General features: G+C 36.6%; 2 protein-coding genes across 4 annotated transcripts in view; one reads left to right on the top strand and one right to left on the bottom strand.

Moving 5' to 3' along the window:
• Positions 1-22,290, top strand: part of LOC149568360 (transcription initiation factor TFIID subunit 14b-like) — a 91,046-nt gene extending 68,756 nt beyond the window's left edge. The window contains exon 6 of the mRNA XM_089821302.1: positions 21,787-22,290. Coding sequence (XP_089677428.1) covers positions 21,787-21,873 — 87 coding nt within the window. The 3' untranslated portion in view covers positions 21,874-22,290. The remainder of the gene's footprint in view (positions 1-21,786) is intronic.
• A 2,758-nt stretch (positions 22,291-25,048) lies between these two features.
• Positions 25,049-26,346, bottom strand: LOC149568359 (putative ADP-ribosylation factor GTPase-activating protein AGD11). 3 transcript variants are annotated; one of them, XM_089817547.1, is made up of 3 exons: positions 25,874-26,345; positions 25,661-25,750; positions 25,049-25,524 (listed from the first exon to the last, which is right to left on the bottom strand). In XM_089817547.1, exons 1-3 carry the CDS (start codon positions 25,973-25,975, stop codon positions 25,261-25,263), a joined length of 456 nt encoding a protein of 151 aa, XP_089673673.1. In that variant the 5' UTR covers positions 25,976-26,345; the 3' UTR covers positions 25,049-25,260. The 3 variants fall into 3 exon arrangements, with proteins under 3 accessions (XP_089673673.1, XP_089673674.1, XP_089673675.1); XM_089817548.1 differs by having other exon boundaries at positions 25,882-25,956; XM_089817549.1 differs by lacking the exon at positions 25,661-25,750 and having other exon boundaries at positions 25,874-26,346.
• Between the last annotated feature and the right edge of the window lie 1,454 nt (positions 26,347-27,800).

Below are 27,800 nucleotides of genomic sequence, written 5' to 3'. Positions count from 1 at the left end.
ATATATATATTTCTCTCATTTATTAGTATATATAATGCATAAAAAGGTCATTTTAGCACTAGAAAGCCAAAAAATATATTTAAAAAAGTCATATTAAATAATTTAGACTCACTTGAACCTGTCGATCCTTGAGGATTCACGCTGGATCCTTGAGGATTCGTGTCTGGATTCATGCAGATCCGGGCAGGATCCTTGTTTTACACAGTGGATTCGTCAGGATTCATGGCCCACAAATCCGGACGAATCCACTGTGTAAAACAAGGATCCTGCCGGATCTGCACGAATCCAGGCACGAATTTGGATCCGGATCGGACCCGAATCCGGATCTGGCCTCTAGGGCACGAATCCGGTAACTAAGGAATCAACCTTTGTTGACAAGTACCGGTTGAAAATATAGTGAAGACCTAAAGATTTTGTACACACTTTGCACGTGACTCATACCAATTGTTTATCAACGAAGGTTCTTGCCCATAACCTACAACTCTAAATATTTGACAAGAAAGATGTAGGCATTAATTAGTAACAAACTCTTTTCAGACCTTAACTAGACTAAAAGAAAGTTCTTTCTGTATGCAGTTGCAAGCAGAAGAGTCATACTATAGGTAAAATATTACATGTGTTGTTTCTTTTTGTTAAATTGTATTGGCTATACTGATGTCATCTCACAAAAATCACCTTGTTCCAGTTGCGAGTTCCCAGCAACGATAAATGGCTAGTCTTCTATGTTTTCTTTCTCCACCTCCCGTGTTGTGTGTATGTAACCAAAGAAAAGACCCTTTTGTTTTTTTTCTACCACCCTAATACTCGAGACTTGGGTGTAAAATGGAGAGCTTGTAATCTTGTTTGTCTGATAGTTTGACATGGCCCTTTTGCTTTGCTAGCTTACCCAATGTGCAATGCTCTTGTTTTCAACCGAGTCAAGACTCCCTGCCTCTATTTTCTAAAGTTATTGCAATGAAATATATTTCATCCCTTCATTAGGAATGTAGCACAAATTATATAGTTGGCAGAGAATAATTAAAATGGTGAAGATGGACTTGTTGGGAAAGTTTAAATCCAACATTAGAGGCGGAGTTAAATAATTGTCTTCTTGAAATTACTTACGAAGAGAAGAGAGGGGAGTTTCCATAGAAGAGTGATTGAATGATAACAACGTGATAGAGAATGGTTTCATACAAAATTGAAAGTGGTTTAAATTTTTAAAATATTCTAACATTCAAATTATGCCAAGACTCCATTTTTGTTAAATGACAACATGAGAGGGTGAGAGTATTCTCAAAATTGGCGAAGTTGTGATAAACAAGATGGGACAGGTTACATTCCGGTCGCTATGACCAAGATTGATCAAGAGATTTGTCCAAAATTAATAAATCGTTTGTTGGTTAGGGAATGTAGAGGACAGACCCTAGAGTTTAATCACCTTGGCCACTAGGTACAACTTATCGGGTCTTACCATTTGTAGGTTGTTTAGAACTTGATCATTCAGCATCCCCTTTCCAAGTGATACCTCTTCCCCCTTTGGGTTTGATTCACATTCTTCCTGCAACCAATCAGACTAAATTATGAGTAAACAAGATCTTCATCATGTAATTGCATTACCATGTGCATGAACATATTGCTATTAAAAATAAAGAAAAATAAATATGTTATCATTTTATATTTTGAGTCTAGCATTTAGGTCCTTTCCAAGAAATATGTCATCACTAGAAGCTATATTTTCTGCAGTTGCTGCAGGAGCTTCAAAGTTCTCCACTTGTTTCTTCGTGTCTTGCTCCATAAGAAATATGTGTCTTGCCTCAAGCTCAGAAGGTTTGGCTTCAATATACTGACCAAGGCTACTAAACACTGCCTTGGATTGCCCATGCTCCTATAGAGTCATTCGTAAAACATGTAACAACCTGCCTTGTTCTGTTATTTTAATGTCTATTTCTTCCTGTAATTTTGTCAAACAATTGTCTTGCAACTAAATTTCTTATAGTTTTCAGCTTGATGTTGATCAATGGTTTCTCAAGATTGTTTGTGTTTCATATGAGATGCAAATAGGAGGCAACATAGAACCATATGCAACTAATAACAATGACCATTCATTTATTTCTTGTTTCAAATTATCAGGAAATTACAACTACCATAACAATCATATCTTCTCATTACACTCAACGCATTATATCAACTATAAAGTTCAATGATGATCCATACCCATTGCGGTTGCAGCAGTGTTAATAGTTTTGAAATTGCTACAGTAACTTGCAGCTATAGTGATCCGGACTGCGACAGTAACTTGCTGCTACAGTACCGCACTACAGTGATTCGGGTTGCTATAGTGATTCCGACTGCTACAATAACTCGCTGCTACAGTGATTCCGACTGCTACAGTAACTTGCTGCTACAGTGATTTTGACTGCTACAGTAACTCGCTGCTACAGTACCGCACAACAGGAACTTGCTGTTACCATGTTGAATCTCAAGACCATATCTTTCAATGGCGTCAAGATTTCCAGCTTGAAGGGATTTCGTCTTTCAAACTATTGAGATATAATCTCCAGAATATTACCCAATTTCTTTGATATTTCCAAGCATACTTAAAAGAAGCTCTTCCATGTCCTCACAAGGGCTCCATCCTTCGTTTTCTCAATGTGGGATAAAACATAACTCCATTTATGTAACTTATGTCTTCAATGTGTTATAAAATAAAGGGGACTCTTTTAATTTAAATATTTCCCACAAACTATAGTCTATGCATTAATAAAGTTAAATATTTAAATTTAACTTTATAAAATAGCTTTATCAATGCATAACAAATCTTATCAATGATAAACAAGTCTTCTTGTCGATTTTAAACAATTACCATCGACATACCGTTGCCATTGGATGTCCGACCATGTCCAAGATGACTTACTATAAATAGTAAGTATGCCCAAAGTTGCCTCAAAACCCCTCAGAAGGACTTGCAACTGAAACTATCTAGGCCAAATGGCCTCTAGGCCCCTTTAATGTCCTGGTTAGCCTACGGGACCGTGGGGAAATAGGCTAATGACAACATCATGCTATGAATGCTAAAAAGGGGACATTACAAAACAAAATCATCCCCTTCAGTAAACTCATGTCTCTGATCTTCCTCTTCGGCAACCTCCTCCCCACTATTGCTACAAACCAATGCTTCATTTCCACTTTTATCATATAAATACGCAACAACCGATTGATCATCTGCCATCCTTTGGTGTCTTAGTTGACACGTCTTCCTTTGGCGTTACAACTTGTGCATGATCTCTGGCTATGAAAATGTCCTGAGGACCAATATTCAAAACACATCTCATTGCTATGCAATGTGGCTTATTTTGTAACTGTCTTTGAGCACGGTAGTCACGCCCAGGCTGGAATACATCCAATGGTGTTAAGATTTCTATCTTGCTCGTTTGATGAAGAGTTCTCTGCCTTAACTTCTTTTTGAGTATTTATGGCTTGTTGCCTCACAGCTTGCTTATTCCATCACCAAACCTGTACCGTAAGCCGTGTGTTAATACACCCAAACTCCCTTTGGTACTATAGTCTTGTGAAGTAATGTTTTTTGAGAGCAATTTAAAAACAAATATGGAAAAAGCATATTATGGCCATATAATAGTTATTTCATTAAATTTCTTGGCTCCCAAAAAGATTTCAAGGGCATTTAAAATAATAAAATTATCAAACACTAGCTTCCAATAGACGCAACATTTGCAGCCAGAATATTCACCAATGAAATTTTAATCAACTAAGCATCTTGAAATTTAATATGTGATTTGATAAAAATCTGCCACCTCTCCCTCTTCAAAACTGCTGCTAATATTAGTTCGCGTAAAAAGGTTAAGTTCACAGAAGTGCCAAGGAAACATTAAACAATTCACTTCGTCTATCTCATCCACTCATATTGAAGATAGAGTTTCAAAACATTAAAATATAGACTTTTGATGCACGATTTAGTATGCAGGACTAAACTTGTCTCCCAGAATTTTATGGAGTCCATAGAAAACTCGCAAGGGCCACAAAATGAACTGTCCTTAAATATTACAGCTCAGAATTTTCTCTTTGCGTGCTGCTAATCATATTTCATCTGTAATGAATCATGCCCCATAATTTAGTTCAATCACCAGAATGATTTCCTCAACACATAAATATTTCAGGACTACACTTCAGTTTCTTGATTTCACAGGTTAGCAAGGTAGACAACTCTAATACCACTGAAATATCCCAAATGGATATTGACCCGATTTTGTTCTCAAGATGACATTCAAATCATAAACATATGAAATCGCATTATAAATAAACCAGTAATGTAAACCATAGATAATATCCTCAATAGATATTTATCCATCTTCTTGATATAATATTCAGAACTCAGCCATATGAAATTTCGTTACAAACCAGCAGTATAAAAACCCATTAAATTCTCATACAGCTCCCTAAAACATGTTATTGCATTATACAACAACAATACAATAGCCAACATTCAAAACCCAATCTTAAACACAGTTTTACAGCCAGAGTGGAACACTAAGAGAGGAACCTGTAAGCGCATATGAGACACTTGAGGTGACGTCTCCACGGACAATGGGTTTGCGTCCATTGTTTGTTGGCATGAGGGGCTACATCTTCACATTGGCTGAAAGCTGAAGCTTTCCGGATCACTCTCGCAAGAGAGAAATTGAAATCTGAATCATAAAATCAAGCATGCCAAATAAAAGAGTCTCTTCTCCTTTTATCCTCACAGCTATGACTTTTCGACTCCCCTCTTGACGTTTTTTCTTATCTCTCCTTGTCCTTTTTAGCCCACTTTATAATATTAAATTGACCTTTTATATTTTGAGTCCACGCTCTCCAAGTCAATTTTAATATTATATATAATGTCTTTAACTTCTAATGTCCCAAAAAGGGGACATTACATCCTCCCATCAACCTCAATCGTCATTTGTATAGTGCGTACATTGAGTAAAACTCCTTAGTCATGTGAAGTCATGTCGTCCCTAGGATGACTTCCATCTCACTCAAACTCACAACATAAAAGTCAGCCCTAAACTCATAATCACTCAACCTCAAGTGGATGTTGAGAATCTGCCTAATGCGGGTGAGTACAAATCCACCTGCCACTCTCACTCTGAACCCTTGAAATTCCTTCATTTGGATCTCACGTCTAGGCACGAGTCCCTCATTAATGAAATTATGTGTGGCTTCTATGTAAGGTAGGGTGATCAGTTGCTGCTCTAGTAATACCCATCTCATCCTTAATGATCCCTCTTTCAAAATGCTAGAGATGCATGCTATAGTTGTCTCTTCTTCCTGCTCCCTAACTTACCCCTATGATGCACTTTCTCCCTCACCGCAACTGTGCTTAGCTTGCTAGTCTGAATTTTCAGAACTTACATCATCTCTTGAGAGGTATTCTATCTTGTTTGCCTTACCCTTTGAAGTACATTTGTGTTTAGGGTCTCACAACTCCTTGCATTTGAAGAACAATTTTCTACATCTCAAGTCATTCAGTGGCTCCTCGTTAAATTTCTGAAATGATTTCTTTTGCTGCTCAAAATTTTTATGAAAGGATATCTTATTCTTATATTTTAGGAAATGTCTAGAAGATGACTTATTCTTTGGATCAAGATGCCCCGTGCTCTTAAGCTTCTTCATGTCAAGTTGTAGTGTAGGTGGATCAAATGCTCTAACCCAGCTGCACAATGGATTTGAAAGCTCCTCTATAAATAACAATGCTAAGCTACTCTCAAATACATCTGTCATCATGACCGATAACCTCTGGAACTCAAATATGTGTGTCTCTATTGACCCATACTACTTGAGCTGTGTAAGCCCCCTGAAATACATCTGTCTCCTTGTGATCAAAGCACATTATGAGTCTATTGGTAAACTCATCGTTCTAAAAATTTGGTATAGCTCTAATACCATATAAGAATTTGCCTTAGGGAAAAATCAAGCCAACATCAAGAAGCACAAGACAAACACAATATTGACCAAATAATGTATGAACAAAATAATGATATTAGAATGAATAATGTTCTCAGATGTTGTACACACTAGGAGTGCCTGAATATAAAGGCCTCTAAATTGACTAGGAGTCAACACACTGATATGTCTTGCAACTAGGCACATGTCCACCAGGAGTGGATTATCCTCCATTACGCACAAGAGTTAATGCAATGATGAGAGGATAAGCCTACAAAGGTTTGTCTCGTAAAATTATGTTGTAGACACCATGTGCTTAATTAAGAGTGCAAACAACTGTGTTGTCAAAATGACAACTCAGTTGATTATGCAAACTCTAGTGTTGTAGACACTATGTGCTAAATTAGAGTTGCTTACCCCTGTGTTGTCAACAAGACAATTCATATGAGTATGCAAACTCCTAGGTGTCTAACCTAATAAATAATAAAATAATGCATTTATTCTAAGTAAACTTAAGTAAAGTGTAAATAATAATTATTTACACTAACAACCCCCCTTAAGTGCAATTTAGGGGAATGCACTTAAGCTCACAAAAGCTATGATGAAATGCATAATGGGTCCTGGCTACTAGGCCATATTAGGTACCCAAGTACAAATGCAATGCTGTACATACAATGCAATGAAATCTCTCTGAAAACGGAGAAAGAGAGAAAACCTCATGGGAAAAACCCTCCTCCAAAAAGAGAGATAAATACAATAAAGAAAGATGCATGTATGGATGGAGTAATCAAGACCCCCCCATTGTGACATACATCTTGCATATACAATAGAGAATCCCTCCATGAAATCCCCCCCCTTGGTGAAGGATCTCATAATGATAAGTGCTTGAAGACAAAAGAGAACCCAATGCCGACAAACAACATTTCTCCCTTTAGGAAGAAGATACACCAAATATAGGTGCAAGTATGCTTCCCAATATGGATAGGAAGATGGAAGAGGAATCTATATGTAGTATGGTGTGGATGTTGCCTCTGAAGTCTGCTCATATGTCGACAAGTTCTTGATGAATGTAGATGCCACAAACCATGTAATGTCCCCATCTTTTTGGCATCTCAGTGGAATTCTTAGCCTTGACATTCTCCGAAGGCTAAGTGGAGAAATAAAGAGAAATTGATTAAATTAATTTCTTATAAAGTCATTAAATAAATAAAAATAAAAAGGTGACTTTATATTTAATTAATTAAATTAATTGAGTGCATTAATTATTGGAAGGGGGAAACTTCTAGTAATTTAATTTTTTAGAAGCACAATTAATTATTGTATTGCAAAAGAAAAGCTTCTAATGAGTGCATTAATTATTGGAAGGGGGAAACTTCTAGTAATTCAATTTCCTAAAAGCACTTTAATTATTGGAAAGGGAGAAACTTCTAGAGAATGCAATTATTAAATATTTTATTTCCTTCTAAAAGGGTGAAGGAAAAGTATAAATAGAGGTGAGAGCTTTATTGTTTATCATCCGATTATTGTATCTGATTATTGTGAATTGCATTTGATATTAAGTTGGGAGAAAAATTAAGGTTTCCGATTTCAGTCAGCCATTGGAGAACGTCAACTCTTCAGTGTTGCAACCATTTGAGGTGGTGAAATATCTATTAAATTTGGTATTCAGGAGAGCTTCAATTTAGGAGTTCTATTTGTGCTTAAATTGGAGAATAGATTTTGGCTGCTCCAGTATGCATGCACGATGCCGCACTGTAGTATCTATGTTTGATTCATTTCTATTCTTGGGCATCACTATTATCAGGTTCCTATTGTAACTATTAGTAGTTATCATTGTACTTCATAAGCATATGATTTTGTTGTGATCATTCAAAATCAAAATTTGGCATTATTGTAGTCATTATTGTATGTCAATTGTGTGTCAAAATGTTAGTTGGCTGTAGGTATGCATTTCATATCTAGTTTCCATATATTTGCATTGAAAATATCAAAAGAATTGCACTTGCATATTAGTTCCTTGTAAGAGGATATTACATTAGTATCAGAACTTGCTTGAAAAGTGTTTGACAAAATGTCGAACAATTGAATTAGTGAAGATTTTGATGTTTGAAGAGGTTATAACTTGTTGGAGTTATTACATTGGTATCAGAGCTAAACCTGCCATCCTGAGGGTTTAGCAATCACAAGCCACCTGAGGTTGGCTCTCATAGATTTTTCACTATCAGGCGAGCTTTGTTGACAAGGAACAAGTTTTTATTAGGGAGTCAAACACCATGGGTGACAGGCAAGAGCATAGCCCACCAAGAGACAATGGGAATGAGGGTAGAGAATTTTTTAGAGCAATGGTTACAGGGCAAGAGTGAATGACACAGGCTTTGCAGGCACTCACCACCATGGTTGAGCGCATGAACCCACAAGACAAATGGAATCAGGAACAATGGGATAACAGGAGTGCAGTGGGATCACCTAGAGCTCATAGAACTCTTTCCAAAATAGTACATAGGCCCACGCATCCTACCTCTGTTAGAGAGGAACCAGTACAGGAAGCTATGAAAAAGGCAAGAAGTATGGAATATGCAGTCCCAACAAACAAATTTCAATCCAAAGGAGCATCTTTTAGTAAAGATAACAAACCATTTTATAAAAAACTAGAGGACTAATTTTAAAAGTGATTCTAAAGATAAAACTCCAACACCTTTTGACAGGGAAACATTAAATGATTTGAGGAAAAAAAAAGTTTCTACTGTAAGGGACCCTATGATCAAACCATAACTGTCCTCTTAGACCCAAGGGCAAAGCTAACAGAGTTATGTGGGCATACTATGAGGAATCAGAATCAGATAATTCAGACCAGCAATCTGATATAGAGGAAATAGATGGTGAAAAAAGGAAGCCAAGGCTGAAAACCATAGTTGCCGATTCGTGACACGAATCCGATTCCGGCATGTGAATCGGATCTGTGGATTCGAGATTTTTTTTTTTCCCAATTATGATTCGTGGAGGATTCGTGCATATATATATATATATATATATACACACTAAAAAAAAGAGAAATATACATAATTCTAGTATGCATCTATGAATCTAGTATACTTGATCAATGACATTGATAATTAATCTATTTTCACGATTATAAAGAAAATCAACACATTCACATTGAATTACTGAAAGTGAAAGTTTGTAACATTCAAAATATAGATCATTAAACTTAAAGTTTATAACATGATTTACTCATAAAAGAGTCGAGTCAACACTAAAGTTTTTATTTAATCATCAAATGGATTTTCAAGAAAATCCGCATCAGAGGGGTACTGGTTAGCTGCAAGAGCTGCATCCGTATCAGTAGAGGAACCCAAACCACTAGTAGTAGAGGGGATTGTTAACTCATAATCCTCCTCCTCATCATCCACATCAATCAAAGTGGATCTAGCAAGATCTCGGATGGTCATATCTAAATCAGGAGTCTCGGGTGCTACATCCCAAAGCTTTTCGGGCCCCTTCTTGTACTTAGGATCCTTCCGTGGTGACAAGCGCAAATTGTTGTGAATGAACACTGATTTTTTTGGAGCCAACCGGTTGCGTTTGACTGAGTGGATAAAGGAGTAAGTACTCCAATTCCGCTCAGCTGCAAAAGAGCTGGCAACCTAAAGAGAAATTAAAAATTATCAATACAACAATCAAGATAAATAAATTAAATAATAAATTCAAGGAATTGAGAATGTTAAGCTTAATTTTACAAACTTACTTGGGATAGAACCTTTATGGCAAGAGGTTGGAGGTACGTGAAGGCTTGCCCATGAAGGTAACACCATTTGATGGCACCCATCCTGCTTTGGTCTGCTATGGCAATAGGGTGGAAATCCTCACCTGAGTTGAAAGCAGCAAATTCACTCCTCACAATTGCCCCAATCTCTGGATCTTGGAATATCTTAGCTAGTGCCCTCTTATACCCATCTGCAACCTCTGCATCTCTAAATGGTGGCACTCTACCTGGAATGCGAAGTACATCTGCACTATAGTACCTGGGGATAACAAAAGACAATTGAACACTATCAAATATCAATAGCACAAACATTGGATAAAATAAGCACAAACATTTGATAAGAACTACAATACCTCGGGGATAGAGCATATGCAAGGAGGTGCAAAGGTGTGGTCATCTTGTTCCATCGATGATGAACAATTTTTTCCACCTTCTTGTAAAGGGTGTCTTCAGGATCATTCTCCCTCCTCTGTATGACCTAAGATATGAAATATGAATAATAATTATAATTAGTGAATATGTCAATTTAAACTTTAGAATCTAGATATCTCTCAAATAAAAAATCGTTGTAATAGAGCGTAAAACTTACCATTTTAATTTTTTCCAGCATACTATCTATGGAATCATAAATATCCCCAAGGCATGGCTCATCACTATCTGCGAAGCGAAGCATTGCCATTATTGGATCGGTGATTTCCAACACATAACTTACAAGACCCCACCAATCCTCATCTAGTATCATTCTTCTCACATTTAAAGCCCTTGCTGTATTGGAATTCTTCCAAACGCCCCATTGGGGGCTAATGACCATATGCTTCAATGCTTCTTTTACCTTCACAAGTCGTCTCAAGACGATTGTGTGAGAGGCAAAGCGGGTTTCAGCAACCTAAGAGCATGTTAAAGTCAAGTTAGTAAAACATTTAAAAATTAAAACATGTTAATGTAAACAACAACAAAAATTAATAATTGTGGAATCCAATAATATTCAATTATATATTAAATATAAAAATTTACCTTCAATAACTCCAAGTCTGAGAAACTCCTAAAAATTGCTTGTGACATGTGGTGATTTGTCACAAACATTTGAATCTCTTCAGCTTCCTCATATATCCTTTTCAACCAATCTATTTCGGTGCCAATTGCTTTCATCTCAAATTGAGAGAGTGGGCGGTGCATGGTGTCCAAAAGATATGATCATATCTAGACTCTACAATTATCCCTGCAGCCTTGCAAATTTTTGCATTGTCTGTGACTACTTGGACAACATTATCAGGACCCACGGACTCAATGGCATCAATGAGAATGCGTGAAATAAATTTCGCATCTTTCACTTGCCCTTCACAATCAACTGCCTTCAAGAACATTGCCCCCTTAGGGCATATAGCAATAACATTGATCAATGGACGGTTTCTACAATCTTTCCACCCGTCTGAAATAATAGACACACTCAATTGAACCCAAAAATCTCTTATTGGTTGAAGTTGAGCCTCTACATTTTTCCTCTCATCATGTAATATGGTAGTGCGCAACTTCTCATAACCAGGCGGTTTGTAACCATGGGGTGCATCATTTATTGCTTCCACCATCTCCCTAAAATAAGGTGATCTAGCAAAATTAAATGAAACACCATTTGCAATTAAACAACGTCCAACTTTGTGATCAGCAATGTCTCTCTTTTCAATTTGGAATGCCCTATCTAGTGGGCCTCTCTTGCGGGTGAGTGGAGATGGGTCTTCATCTTCATCATTTGTAGTTGGCATAGGCAAAAAAGGATGTGTTCTTGTGTTTGTTTGATTGGATGATGGTGTTGGTATATTTGTTTTTTTTGAAGCACCATGTTTTGCTTTTGCAACTGCTCTATCAGCATCCTCTTGCTCTTTTGCTAACGCTGCTATTTGTGCAGCTGGTAATCCCTTCTTATCACTACCTGGACACATGTGAATTCCTTCACCCGCAGGACCCAAAAAATGTAGTTTCACTCGGGAATAGGAGCTTCTATGTTGTATGTTGCAAAAATTACATTTCCATATGTATGCCCCACCCCCAGGACATTGTGCAACTCTTGTTGTGTGTCTCCATAAAGGAGACCCCTTATCAATTTTGAAGTTTGGTGATGCAGCCCCACCCCCACCCACTGAGCCTTGACTACTCATTGTTCTATTCTTGCAATCTAGAAAAAAAAAGTGAAAGAAAACCATGCTTCACACTTGCACAAAAACTTGAAAATTTGGAAAACTGAAAATAAATCAATAATCTATGAAAGAACTCAAGAATATGGTTGAAATGCATACCTTAAACACTTCTTGCAAGGTATTTGAAGCTCCACAATCGATCTCCTTCGAATCCAAGCACTTTACTTCAAACTAGCAAGTATGAGAGAGCAAAATAGAGAGCAAATGAACTTGCATTGTGATTTAGAGGGTCGTTTTTAGGGTTTAGGGCCTTTAGGGAAAAAAAAAATTAAAAAAAATTGAAATTGGGCCCACGTTTTTGCTTCCTTACTATGTTATTGCCGCGGATTCACGCGGATCCGCGCGTGGATCCTCGAGGATCCGGGCAGGATTCGTAATCCTGCCTGGATCTGCTCGGATCCATACGTGGATTTAGATCCGAATCGGACCCGAGTCCGGATCCGGCCATTTCCAGGCGAATCCGGTAACTAAGCTGAAAACTTGTCTAAAATGGAGATCAAGGATGGGGAAGGAGATTTGAAACTTAGGGAAGCTCGTCTCACTAGTATTAAGCAAGAAGGATCATTTCGAATGAGAGGAGTACTTGCTGGACAGTGAGTTATAACTTTGGTTGAAACTGGTGCTACTCATAATTTTATTGATGCTAGGTTGGTGGAAGGCGTAGCATACAAATAGAGGAGTTTGGGGGAATTAGAGTGAGGGTAGCTGATGGCTATGTCCTCAATTGTGATTGTAAGATCACTGGACTCCCATTGGAAGTTAATAATTATGCATTTAAGGCAGATTTCTTTGTTGTGCCTATGAAAGATATAGATATGGTCCTTGGGATGAGTTGGTTGAACGATCTTGGTGAGTTCACTCTTAATCTCAAGGAGATGGTGATGAGGTTTAAAGTAAATGGGAAGGCACAGATTCTTAAGGCAATCAGGAACAATGATTTCAGAATGGTCTTTTTCTAGAGGATGGGTAGATTGATTGGACATGATCAGGTAGAGTGGGCAGCAGAGTGCATGTTAATGCCATCACAGCAAGGGCAGCAGAAGACTGAATATCTTCTTGATACTTAGAAGCTTAGAGTTAAACACTCTAAGGTGTTCAGTGACATTCCACTAGGTCGACCACCAAACAGGGGTATTGAGCACATCATTGAGTTAGAGGAGGGGCTAAGCTCATTATGATTACACCTTATAGGCATTTGAAGAGGTTGGAGGATGAAATTAGAAAAAACATAAAGGAGTTACTTGCTATGGGCCACATTAGACTAAGTAGGTCTCCTTTCGCTTCTTCTGTGGTGTTGGTGAAGAAGAAGAATGGGACATTAAGGATATGCATTGATTACAGGGTGCTTAATAGGAAGACAATTAAAAATAGGTACCCCATTCCCAGGATCAATGAGTTGATAGATGAGTTTCATGGAGCTTGCTTCTTCTCAAAAATAGATTTGAGATGAGGTTATCACCTAATCAGAGTTAGAGAGTCGGACATCGAGAAGACAACCTTTAGATGTCATTGTGGCCATTTTGAGTTTGTAGTTATGCCATTTGGGCTAACTAATGCACCTGCTACTTTTCAGGCAACAATGAATAGGGTTTTCCATCCTTAGTTGAGGAAATTTGTACTTGTCTTCTTTGATGATATCTTGGTGTACAGTAGATCCTGGGAGGAGCACTTGATTCACCTTGATATGGTGTTCGATATATTGGACAAAGAGTCCTCGTATCTAAAGGAGAGGAAATGTGATTTGGGTATGACAAAGTTGTATTTGGGACACATCATCAGTGCAGAAGGCGTACACATGGATCCTGAAAAGATTCGTGTCATTGTGGAGTGGCCTCCACCGGTGAACTTTACACAGTTGTGGGGCTTTCTTGGATTATGTGGTTTTTACAGGAGGTTTGTGGATGGATATTCCAGGCATGCATCACCCTTGACAGATTTGATGAGAAAGGGAGCTTTTTTGTGGACTCCTGAGGCACTGGAGTGTTTTGAGAAATTTAAAGAGTTAATGACTTTCTGTCTAGTGTTAGTGTTACCAGATTTCATCAAACCTTTTGAGCTACACTGTGATGCTTCCAGAGAGGGCATTGGAGCGGTGCTTATGCAGGAGAAGCACCCTATTGCTTATGAGAGCAGGAAATTAAGAGGGCCAGAGCGGAGCTTCAACATATATGATAAGAAGATGTTAGCCATTATGCATGCTTTGGCTAAATTCAGGCAATATTTGGTAGGTAGCAAATTTTGTATCAAAACCGACCATAATAGCCTAAAACACTTTTTGGGGCAGCGAGATCTCAATGATAGGCAGCAGAAGTGGGTGAGCAAGTTACAGTCCTATGACTTTGATATTACATATTTTAAAGGGACATAGAATGTAGTTGCTGATGCTTTATCATGTAGGCCTCATTTGAGCTTATTGACAGATATATCGGAGGATTGGAGACACCTGATCCTTGCAGAGTATGCAAAGGATGCGTGGACTGCTAGATTCATAGATGGAACTATCCAGGACAGTAGATACACCCTTGTGAATGAGCTCATCATTTACAAAGGGCAAATATTTTTGGTTCTAGGCTCAACAGTGAGGAGGATGGTTCTGAAATATTTTTATGATTCACCTATGGCAGGACATCGTAGTTTCTACAAGACATACCGGCAGATTAGAGAGCACTTCACATGGAAAGGGCTCAAAGCAGAAGTACTTCAGTATATTAGGGTGTGTCCCACCTGCTAGCAGAATAACCAGGAACACTCCTATCCAAGCAGTTTACTTCAGCGATTTCCGATTCCTGATAGGAAGTGAGAATGTTTATCTATGGACTTCATCAAAGGACTGCCTAGAGCCCAAGGCAAGGATTGCATATATGTGGATGTGGATCGCCTTACAAAGTTTGCACACTTCTTTCTGATTACTACTACACAGGTGGCAGAGTTGTTCTTCAAGGAGATATTCAGACTACATGGCTTACCTTGGAGCATTGTGAGTGATAGAGACAACAGGTTTATGAGTCATTTTTGGTAGGAGCTATTCAGGTTGTGTGCGACAGAGCTCACTCCGAGTACTAGCTACCACCCTCAGACAGATGGTTAGACAGAGATAGTGAATAAATGGGTGGAGGGATATCTCAGAAATTATATAGTAGGGCAACAGAAGGCATGGGTAAAGTGGATTTATCTCTGTGAGTATTGTCATAATACCACTTATCACATGTCTATTTAGATGTCACCCTTTATGGCCCTGTATGGGTACGAGGCACCCAATTTTATGGATCTTCTTTTGAGTGACAGTAGAGTGTCCAATGTAGGTGATTTGTTACAAGAGAGTCAAGACATTGTTAAGACTCTCAAGGATAATATAACCAAGGCACAGAATCAGCAGAAGCAGTATGCAAACCAGAAGAGGAAAGAGCAGACTTTTGAGGTTGGAGATATGGTGTATCTTATGTTGCAGCCTTACCATCAACTCCACTCTCAAGAAGAGTGGTGCCGAGAAACCTAAGCCATGATACTATGGTCCATTCAGGATTATTAAGAAAGTGGGAGAGGTGGCTTATGAGTTAGATTTGCCAACAGAGAGCAAGGTGCACAATGTTTTTCATGTGTCACGCCTCAAGAAGGCGTTAGGACATCATATTGTTCCTTCTACAGTGCCCCCACCCTTGGATGATGAGGGAAAATTGATATTGGTGCCAGAGGCTTCATTGATTTCAGGGAAAGGAACTTGAGGCAGTACACTATAAGGGAGTATTTGGTGAAATGGAAGGACCTACTAGTAGAGGATGCAGCATGGGAGAATTAGGAGATTTCGCAGCATCCGGACTTGAAGTTGATTGAGGACAAGCAATTTTAGGGAGGGCGGACTGTAATGCCTCCATCTTTTAGCATCTCAGTGGAGTTCTTAGCCTTGACATTCTCCAAAGGCTAAGTGGAGAAATATGGAGAAATTGATTAAATTAATTTCTTATAAAGTCATTAAATAAATTAAAATAAAAAGGTGACTTTATATTTAATTAATTTAATTAATTGAGAGTGCATTAATTATCGGAAGGGGGAAAACTTCTAGTAATTTAATTTTCTAGAAGCACAATTAATTATTGTATTGCAAGAGAGAAGCTTTTAGCTAGTGCATTAATTATTGGAAGGGGGAAATTTTTAGTAATTTAATTTCCTAAAAGCACATTAATTATTGGAAAGGGAGAAACTTCTAGAGAATGCAATTATTAAATATTTTATTTCCTTCTAGAAGGGTGAAGGAAAAGTATAAATAGAGGTGAGAGCTTCATTGTTTATCATCCGATTATTGTGAATTGCATTTGATATTAAGTTGGGAGAAGAAACTAAGGTTTCCGATTTCAGTCAGCCATTGGAGAACGTCAACTCTTCAGGGTTGCAACCATTTGAGGTGGTGAAATATCCATTGAATTTGGTATTCAGGAGAGCTTCAATTCAGGAGTTGTATTTGTGCTTAAATTGGAGAATAGATTTTGGCTATTATAGTACGCATGAACAATGCCGCGCTACAGTATCTATGTTTGATTCATTTCCATTCTTGGGCATCACTATTATCAGGTTCCTCTTGTAACTATTAGTAGTTATCATTGTATTTCATAAGCATATGATTTTTTTGTGATAATTCAAAATCAAGTAGTCATTATTGTATGTCAATTGTTTGTCAAAATGTTAGTTGGCTGTAGGTATGCATTTCATATCTAGTTTCCATGTATTTGCATTGAAAATACCAAAAGAATTGCACTTGCATATTAGTTCCTTGTAAGAGGATATTACATTAGTATCAGGGCTTGTTTGAAAAGTGTTTGACAAAATGTTGAACAATTGAACTAGAGAAGATTTTGGTGTTTGAAGAAGTTATAACCTATTGGGATTATTACAAACTAATTTGGTGGATGCCCAAAATAAGGTGGCAAGCAAGGTAACATGTCCATGTATGAAACTGAATCAACCTCCAAAGACAATGAAGCATCCGGATAGGAAGATTTAGGAAGAGAAGCAATGTTGCCTCCCCTTAATAATGTAGGCACACCCATGAAATAAACTCCTTGATGATTGAAGAAGCTGCACCATGAAAGTTGAATGATGGTCCTCCATGTGAGAGGAAATGGTGCCATAGGTGTAGTAGAGAATGCTCCCCAACTAGTAGGAAGAATCCTCAGAAAATATGATGTCTGAGGAAATTGGAATACAATCTCCAAAGACTGGCATGACGCCTCATAAGTGAAAGAGTCCTCCATTTGTTGAAAAGCAATGTCCACAATCATGTTAGAACGATCAAGTGGTTGAGGGTTAGAGTGTGCCCTCACAACGAGTGAAGAAGTCTCCTCAACAAAGAGAAGATTGATGTCATTGATGATGTCTCCCACATCTGCAATGTGAGACTCCACAAACAACCCTACAATGTCAGGAAGGAAGTCATCCCACGAAGCTGAAGTAGGAAGACATGGTAATTCCTGCTGCATTGAATCAGGAGCATCTATGGTTGGAATTGGATCAGTAGAATCAACAGGAGTATGAGGATGTGTGATCTCATCTGGAGTTGAAGTTACTATAACTGGAGTGACTGAAGATAGAATGTCTTTTGGAAATGGAGGAACTGTAGGATCTCCATATGCTTTCCATAGACCTATCCAAATGTCATAAGGATGATTGAACTTGTTAATGATTTCAAAGCAATATCTATTGACATTGAAATAAATGACATCTAAAATTATTTTAACAGGTGGCAGATCAAAGGAAGAGGGCAGTTCTTTGGAATATAGATAAGGAAATATTTCTTTATGCTCTCTTCTTAGACGATCAATAATCAAGGCACTCCATTTCTGATAGTTCCTCTTTGTCAACCTCGGTCTAACACCAAACACCAAACTGACATGTGAGACAAAACTCCATGAGATCAATGAATGTATGCACCCCGCAAAATGCAAAAATAATCAATCAACCCCCCCCTAATGCATGGTTTGGCACTTTATAGGTAGTGCGATTACAATGAGCCACTTTGTCTAAATGGACTTAGTGGTCTTTTGATTTTTTTGTTTACAACCTTTTATAGTTCAAATCTGGAACTTTACAATGTAGCTCAAAAATAAAACAATTTTGAAGTTTTATTAAAGCATTACAATGCAAAAAAGGACCTAATTCTGAAAGCGGTATTTTTGTCTACACAAGCCTATAATATGATTGCAGATTTGAAAAGTAGACAGAAAATAATTCACTTTAAAAAAAAACGGAACCTAATTTGGAGTCCAGATGAGCCCGTACGGAGCAATTGAAGTTGCAAAATGCAAGATTGGATAGGTATAGTCATCAAAAAGTGCAATTTCTAACAAATCTGTGCACCAAAACTAGAAAATAATAGCATCACTAAAAAATTTAGGAAATTCTAGCCAAAAAAAAAAAAAATTTGCACCTCATTTGGAGCTTGGATGACTAAGATATGGCCTCCCAAAGTCGGACTGTCAAATCAAAACTGAATCCGGAGAGGGGTATGATCAGCAAACTGCGAGGTAAAATTTGACGTTCAAATGACTGTTGCAACAATGTAATTTGACCTGCGGATGACGGTCAAATGACCGCCAAATTTAATGTCATGACTAGCTAATGTTAGTGGAAAAAGGTTCCCTTGGATGACATGGCAGGGACAGATGCTGATGTTAGTAGTACAAAATCATACGGAATGGTACAGCCGGGCTGACTTAGCGCTGACGTGGATGCACAGGGGTCACTGTACGGTGCTTACGTGGCAGGTGATTGTGATCCGATGTGTCGTACGGAATGCCTGTCGGATGTCCATGTGGTGGTCTGACTTGGTGGCTTACGTGGCGAGAGGTCAGCTTGGAGCAAGCGCCAAAGAACTTTATCGGTGGCGGATGGAGCGACTTTGACCAACTGTTGCTGGAGGAGTTGTCGGTATTGGAAGTCTGTGTCGGCAGGTGGAAGCTGCAGCGGGGAGCCGGTGGCCGAAAGCTGTTGAAGCGACCGGTTTTAATTGCCGGTGAGGAATTGTTTTAATCCCATACTGCTGTGGAGAATAATGTTTGAATTGTTTAAAATCCAATGCACACGACTATCAACTCGGCTTTGAAGCCGCAAGTAAATTTGATGCGCTCGTTGAGATGTTGTGGTGACTCAACAGCCGGGAGTGTTATTTACCGCTGATTTTCGGTTGCCGTGAGTTGAACCGCTGGATAGTATGAAAGGAATATGCCGATACCTGAGAATATTCCACTTGCGGGAGCTAGGATTTCACCACTTGGTTCTTGTAAATTTTTTTCTCTTTGCAGCCTGATGGCCTAATTTTTTTTTAGAAATACAAATTTGAAAATTGCAGAGAAAATAAATATAGATCCGAAAATAAATCAAGTAGATTTGAAAATGATCATATCGGATTTGCAAATTGGGCCTTCGGGTGTCAGTTTGTAAAAATATTTTGCCTCAAATTTGACTATAATCCAACATAGGCGAATTTATAGTCAATTTTCACCGAATTGACGCTCCGGACGCAATGGTGAGATCCACTTTGGCTCTAGATGCTCCCAATAGCTGTGGATACTTTGGATTTGAATCGAGGTGTCTTCAGAGAGGTGAAGCAAGAATGGTCTCCAATGGCTATGAAATGACACTCTTATGGCTCTGTTACCATGTAAGAATTTGGTATAGCTCTGATACCATGTAAGAATTTGTGTTAGGGCAAAATCAAGCAAAGATCAAGAAGCATAAGACAAGCACAATATTGACCAAATAATGTATGATCAGAATAATGATATGAGAATGAATAATATTCTTAGATCTTGTACACACTAGGAGTGCCTGAATATAAAGGCCTCTAGACTGACTAGGAGTCAACACACTGATATGTTTTACAACTAGGCACATGTCCACTAGGAGTGGATTATCCTCCGTTATGCATAGGAGTTAGTGCGATGATGAGAGGATAAGCCTACAAAGGTGTGTCACGTAAAATTATGTTGTAGACACCATGTGCTTAATTAAGAGTACGCAAACTCCTAGTTGTCTAACCTAATAAATAATAAAATAATGCATTTATCCTAAGTAAACTTAAGTAAAGTGTAAATAATAATTATTTACACTAACAATTGTAGGATGTAATAGAGTGATGCCCCAATGTAATCAACCCATTGTACCACCGCTCATGGGCCACACCATTGAAATGCAAAGTAGTGAACCTGATAGCCTCCTCTTCTGACATAGGTTTCAATGATGTGTAATTATCCAACTTTTGCACCGAAGCATGAGCTGTACATTTATGACCCCCATCAAAATGTGGCAAGGTTAACTTGCCCACAGCCTACTGAAAATCTCTATTACCCTGTGGAGCCCTGTAATCTGCTCTACCAGCTTTGAGCCTCCTGTCCAATAAACTGGTCCAGAGTCAATAACTCTCTGACCTCAGGTGGTAGAGTCTTGTGTGTGGTATAATGATATCTGATCTCTTCTGCCACCATGTCCCTGCCTGTGGAGTGAATATTGGCTTTGAGGGCCTTCGAACTGAACTAGATGCCATAGTGTGCTCCCTCTGTTGCTGCTAGACTCGTCTGACTGGGTTGTATGCTGCAACTGCTCATTCTATCTAACCATCTGCCCCCCAACAGCTGAGACATCATATCCATCATAGTATCATATATTCTTTCTGGAATTAGTATTAAGTGATCTAGATTTATGCTTCTCTTTCTCAGTCTTATTGTGTTAGGACAAGTCAACTAATAAGGACGAGCCAATAAATGCAACTAAGGTGTGATGGAAGTAAATTTTGAGGAGTCAATGAAGAGTTCATTTGCATCAAAACCACCCTGTGAAAAGGGGAATTTTCAATGCAATGACTTCGAAGGGCATTACGTTTTACACTTTATCTAACTAAAAGTGCCATGACACGAGTTTGAAGGGTGAAAAACTCCACTCCCAAGGGCTAATTTTCTCATAAAAAAATAGGAATGGTGAGAGTTATTTGTTGCAACACAACAAGTGAATAACCCAAAAGCATTAGTATGCTTATGTCTGTAGCTCATAAATCATCTTCTAATTCAATAGATTGCCAGAAAAATTATGCTCTCCTTAATATGCTTACAACGGGGCTGCATGATGTTAGTATGCTGCACACCATTGAATTTTTTCAAAGTTAAAATAATGTCTTCACAGATCTAGCTTTGAATTAATGTATCACAAAATTATTTACTAATTGATTGACTTTGCTTGGCACTACTGGTCTCAGTTTTCTATAATGATGTAAACAGTCATTAATTACTCACCTCATCTTGGCTGCTATGAGCTAAATACTTATAATTGCAACATGTAAGCATAGCTGCCTATATGCTTTGTGGCTTGCCTTTAGGGGAATTAGTTGAAAGCTCTCTAGTGACAAGGTTAAAAGCGTAGATAATCATTTAAAGGGACAATGTAGCGGCTAAAGAACTTGATTGTCTCCTCTTAAAGTAAATGTTACGTAAACATTTATGAAACCTTGAATATAAACTAAAAGCATGCAACAATTTTCTTTTGTAGTCAGAAAAAATTGCTAGGCTGAGAAAATTTGCTGATAGGAACCAAAAGTAAATTTGAAAAAAATAAAAAAATATTGAAGATGTCGATTTGATTCTGTGGAAATTATTTTTAAGTAGAGCAATCTTGAATAGTATTTTCCCTATGTGTATGTAATTTACGCAGATTTCATTGCTCTAAATTTTGACTTACTCTATATTTAAACAAGTAGGCAGTGTAAGATGTAAAAATGCTCTGCTTATAGTTGCATATATACCTCCCCTGCTACCTCCCCTGCCTCCTCTGCAACTCATAAGTATGCATGTTCCCATTGCAGTGGTGAAGTATGGAACATTATTGAGGAAAATTCTTATTTGATTTTGGTGTCGTTTCAATTTCCAGATTCAAAGCCATATCATTAGGCTAAGAAGACAGCTCAGCATGATTGAAGCAGAGACTCAGCGGGTGCAGTCAAATTCTTCTCAGTGAGGTTGCAAATGCTCCAACTGGTGGTGGTAACCCTGTACATGTGTAAAATAGTTTCATGAAGGTGCAAGGACCCCTGCTTTATCATTCTCTCTTCCAAAGTATAGTTTTGTATACAGTAAAGGCATAGTTTCCATTCTTTTACATGGACATTTGTGAATAGGATATTATCGATGATCTACCAAGGATTGTGGTGTTCTGATTATGATCCTAATGATTCTTCTTGCTCAAGATTTGGTTCAAATGTGTATTAGATCTGTTTCTCTGCCTTGGAGTATTGATCTTCATCAGAATCATACTTCTCCGATGGTCTTTTTACTCAAATACCTGTATCATATCCCGAGGGTTCAAATACATTGGGTTTACCCCCTTGGGCCTTTAGTCAGTTTGCATATGTACATGTTTATTTTTTCCTGCTCAGTTGCTTTCTTGAATGTGTACTTCTTTCTACCTTTATAGTTTTTCTGCGGCAATTGCCTGTGCTTTCAAGTCCTGCTGATCTATTTTGATCAGTTCTGAACATTAATATAATCACATTTCATTTTAAGAATAATCCTTGTTGAATGATGTAACAATTTATTTTAGATATGCTGTACATATGTTTGTTATTTCTCTAATGAGATAGAACTGTTAATTATTTCTCATCGGTGTTCTCATCAGAGCTTACTATTTTCTGAAGATAGGAGTGGACAAGAGATATACCACAAACAGATTTTTCTATAGTTGCATACATGTTCTGGAGTGCTGTTAAAGCTCATGCAAACTGCCTGCAATTGAGCACTTTGGTTCTATGCAAACTTGGCTTCTTCTGAATAGAATTTTGAAAGATAAATTTCAAAAATGATCACATATTTCTGTTTGCTAAATATTCATTGGGCTGCTAGCAAGAGAGATTATTCTTGAGATGTCAACTAGTTAGAAGTCTAGGTCAAATTTTAGCCATAAAAAGATCATCTTCCAGCTTTCAGAATCTTTCTCGTTTTGCCTATAGGATTTGAAGCTCATTTGTTGAGTTGGGATTGTAAATGTAGTTTGCTATTCAAAATTTCAACCATATAATTAGTTATGATGTGCAGACCTTGCTTAGTTTGATTGCTCTAAGGTGTTGAGATGTGAACTATTTAAAATGTCTGGGTCAAATTCTAGCCATAAAAGAATCACCTTCCAGATTTCGTAATCTTGCTCCTTTTGCCTATAGGATTTGGAGCACTTTTTGTTAAGGTTGTGATCATAATTGTAATTTTCTGTTCAAAACATTAACCATATAATTAGTTCTGATACGCAGGGCCATATAATTAGTTCTGATTTGCAGAGCTTGCTTAGTTTGATCGACATAAGGCAGAGAAAAAGGCATTTGTCTACACTTGAATGCAAATAAGAAGAATAATCCTGAGTACAGATAAGCTTATAGGCTGGAAGCAGACTTCTAGCTAATCAAGTTTATTGTTGCCAAAGCAACATGTGTTTATGAATGTGTTTTTATATTGATGTTGTGCGAACGAAAACTCTGCCCCAAATTGGGCACAATGAACTAATAAGTCTCAATGTATGTCAAGTATCCACTGAAAGTGCCCAAAGTGATGATCCGAATGTTTTTGAATTACCTACAAAGTTTCAAGGTGCTTAAGAAAAGCATACAACGTATGCTCACCCGAGATTTGGGGGTAGGATGGCAAGGGTATGGAATAAGATAGGATTTTCTTTTGAAAATATAGAGAAATTTCAAATATTCAGTTCATTAATTTGATAAAGCATTCCACATGGACATCATAGAAGGTTAATACATAACATTTCCCTTGAGATGAGATTTTACATGAGAATTGACAAATAAATTAACAAAATTTAAATTCTTTTGATGTCACGATTACATAAGAATTATAACAAGATGTGAAAAAGTTGGAAGTTTCAACTATACAATGACTAAAACGTAGAAAATACACAACTTTACCCTAATCAGCAGATCAATGCGCACGTCACTGCGAGTATAAGGGGTTTTATTAGGCAATGAAATGCCAACTAATCTTCTTTCTCTCCTGGTCACAATCCCTATAGCATCTCCAGACTGGTTGGGCGAAGTTGCCGTTGGTTTGCTGCTGGTTCTTTGATGTTACATGTTTAGGCAATATTTTGTCGTAAAGGATTTTGGCCATTGGCAGAGGAAAGGTTATTTTACTACTCTTCCCAAACTCTTCCTGAGTTGTGGGCAAAATTCTTAAGTAGTCTGTAATGCACTTTGCTGTTAGTGGTCTGTTCTTGACCAGTTTTAAGTTACCTATTTGGTTTCTCTTTGTATAAGGTTAGCTCCCTTGTTTTTTTCTCTTACAACGGGAAGTAGCAAAAACCTATAAAATTCATAAATTAAAAAGAATAATTTACTATTAGTAAATCACTGAATCACAATATCTTAAATATTATTGTAAAGAGATTTCAACAATCCATTATAGTAAAATGATGCAGTTTTCTGGATTTTGATTGTGTGCAGTGGTTTTATTCAGCAACATTTCGAATCACACTCCATGATCTGTTTGCATCAACCTTTTAACCACACTCCATGAATCCATCATAAGTCCTGATGATGAATCTCGGAGTGTGATTGGAAACATTGATACAAACAAAACACTGCACACAATCAAAATCGAGACAAACTACATCACTTTATCTTTAATATTGTACTATGTAACTTCTTTTTCTTTTCTTACCAAATCTTAAAAAATGTAATAGACATATTTACTTGAGTTAAAATTCAAAATTAAATATTTTGGTTTTTTATGATTAATAGTATTAACGTTTTCATTTTTTTAAATTAAAAAAAGCTATTTTGTTTTATTTTTTGATACAAAGATCATGCTCCAAATATCAAAACATCATAAAACAAAGCTACTATGTAGCCAAAGCACCAGGAGCAGGAGGTGGAGGATCCCACCCCTAAGCCCATTAGCATCAGGAGCAGGAGGAGGTGGAGTGTCCCACCCCTAAGCTCATTGATAACGTCTAAACACCAAACTAAAACACATATCTTACCAAGGGACACTTGTTTTTTTCAAACTTCCCTTATATTTCCCTTATATATTTTATAAGGTTTAGTTTGCTAGATGGCCACAGCTTAAGCTCTTTGGTTTGCCACTGAAAACCAAACATATATTTTAACCAAAAAAATATTTAATGTAACAATAGCATATATTTTTTGAAAATGTAAAAATATTATAGAAAGTATTAACTTACAGAAATATGTCAGCAGTGACATTGAAGAGTCGGGGAAAGTGACTAATAGTTGCCCAAACTAATATTACAAATATATAGCAGTTGTATGGAATATCTTAGGATGTACTTAAATGTAGAGAAGTGAACAACTTTGTACATTAAGATCAATAACCTCATTGATTGATTATTCTAAGCTGGACATTCTAGTTGCAGGTCAACAAAACCTGAATCAACTTTACAAAGCTTTAAACGCACTTCTTGAACTCTCCTACCATCTGCACCCTGTGTAATACAACTGTCTTTATAAAAGCAGTTTTCTTTTGATGTGGGTAACATAATTTTCCCTTTTTTAAGATCATTAATTCCATTAACAAGCTGATGCAGATCTACTTCAGCTTCTCCCATAAAGTCATCCTTCTTAAGCTTCCAACGATGATCCTTATCGCACACTTTCTGAAAATTCCACACCACCCAATATCATTAGACTACAAAATCATATATTTTACTATGTCAAACAATAATATCATCATTCATTATTTTTTCGTTTAAGTTAAATGGAACAAAAATGATTAGATTTTGGAGTGGTTACTAGTCTGAGACAGAAGTCTGTTATGGGAAGCACAAACTCTTCTTCCCAACTTGGGTTTAGGTTCTTTTCTACAACCTTGGTGTGTTTTTCCTGTCACAAAAAGGTATGTATAGGAAAATAATAAATTTCTCTATGGAATGAAATTGTATGCAGATATGGTATAAGAACAGAAGTATCATAATGAAACGAAAATAGATGAGGAAGATTACGAACATTAGTACCAAGTGTGAGCACCACATATGGGTCACTACTTCGCCTATCTCTAACGACTAAATCTGCTCCCTTTAACACTTTCACTTTAACTCTCTCAGACATTTTTCTCTATTTGACGCTCAACTGTAAGATATTGGTATGAATTCCCTTCTTGTAGATTACCATATATATAGACTGGGTCACGGATTACTGAGCCCAAGAAGAGGAATAATGAGAAGTAAATAGAAAGTTATAAAAAAAGACTCCACTTAACAGAATTTAATGGTTCATTTTAAAACTTCATTTTCCAAGGTCCAGGAGATACAAATCTGTTTGTTGCAAAACCAAAAAGGTACTGTGATATGAGCAGTGATATCATCATATGGAATGTTTATTACGAAACAAAAAAAGACTTATATGAGGGATATTGTCATATGGAAGAGGTTAAATAAGACCAATTTGAGAGTTATTGAAAACTTCACAAAAATGAAAGCAGTGGGAAAAGACTTAGCGTTGTAGGTTCTGGTAGTGTATGCTAGATCAATTTTTTTTTGTCATAAAGTAATTTAATACATCATTTAAGTTTAAATATTTTATATTTTAGAAAATAATAAATATTAATTAGTAATATATGTAAAATTTCTATGAATAAATTATAATTATAATTTTTCAACTTTTACAAAAGTCTCAAATAAAAGAAGCAAGTTTCTAAGTTCATTGTATTATTAAAAAGATATAAAAATACATATCTAATATTGTAAATTATTAAAAATAAGTTTTTAAAATTCATTATATTCTATTTTAACAAGTTTCTAAATTAATGTAAATATGTGATCATCAAAATATCTAAAAGAAAGAAAAGAAAAAAGAAAATATAAATATAAAATAATATATATTTATCATACATATATATTATACATATTATGAAATCATATTTATGTGTATTAAATAAAATACCAAGTTTGGTTTAGTAATAAATTTACTTGTAATAAATTTAATTGTCATATTTAGGCTATTATTAATTCATATGATCTTACAATATTATTTTAGCCTGTCATATACAGTTTAAAAATTCCAATCACATATTAAAGTATTCTATCATGAGAAAAAAACTAGTTAAAAATATGTCATAATACAAAAAAAAAATTACAATAAATATGACATACAAATGAAATAATCGAATGATGTAGCAAAGCTAAAAATGTCCCACGGCCTTGGAATAAGATTTGGATAAAACCAGAGAATAAAAGCTCAATGGTTTCAGACTTGCAGTACAAGATTAAAAAAGCAGTCTGCAGTACAAGATTAAAAAAGCATGAGAAAGTTTTCAAAGATTCTTTCTGTTTTAATAATATTTTTTAAAATTTAAATGTTTTAAAATGATTAGAATAAATTATAATGTTAGATGATTTTTTAAAAAGGGAATGTAATTTCAGATGAATCATTTTTATAAATCGAAATTCAATTTCTGTGGTTCAATAAAATGCAAGTCTTAATATACCATCATACCTATGTATAATAATAATAATAATATCTGCATTTGCATTGTACAGATGATTTTTTTTTGACATCATAGATAAAAAATCAATATTTTTCATTTTGTTGACAGGCATATAAGTCTCAGTGAGTTTACGAAACAGGGAATAATTAGGTAGATCAGATGACAAGGATTCTAAAAATCTTAGAAAAAGAGAATCAAATCTATTTCTTTTGTTGACTCGCACATAGAAAACTTCACAGTGCTGTGCAAGTTCCAATTTCCATCGACCTCGGGATAAAACAGAGAATATGAAGGAATGGTTTCAGACCACACATACTATCGTACAGCATATGTAACTTTTTTGCTTGATAGCCTGGATTTGTTTTGAGAGGGCTCTGAATTTAATGACCGTTTTAGAAAATCTTGTGCCATAAAATTTGAGCCCACGCATGTTTCAGCTTTATTCAT

Source organism: Cupressus sempervirens, chromosome 3, assembly GCF_028749045.1.
Source record: "Cupressus sempervirens isolate cs-2001-9-10 chromosome 3, ASM2874904v1, whole genome shotgun sequence".
Lineage (NCBI taxonomy): Eukaryota > Viridiplantae > Streptophyta > Pinopsida > Cupressales > Cupressaceae > Cupressus > Cupressus sempervirens.
This window is presented reverse-complemented; position numbering and strand designations above follow the sequence as displayed.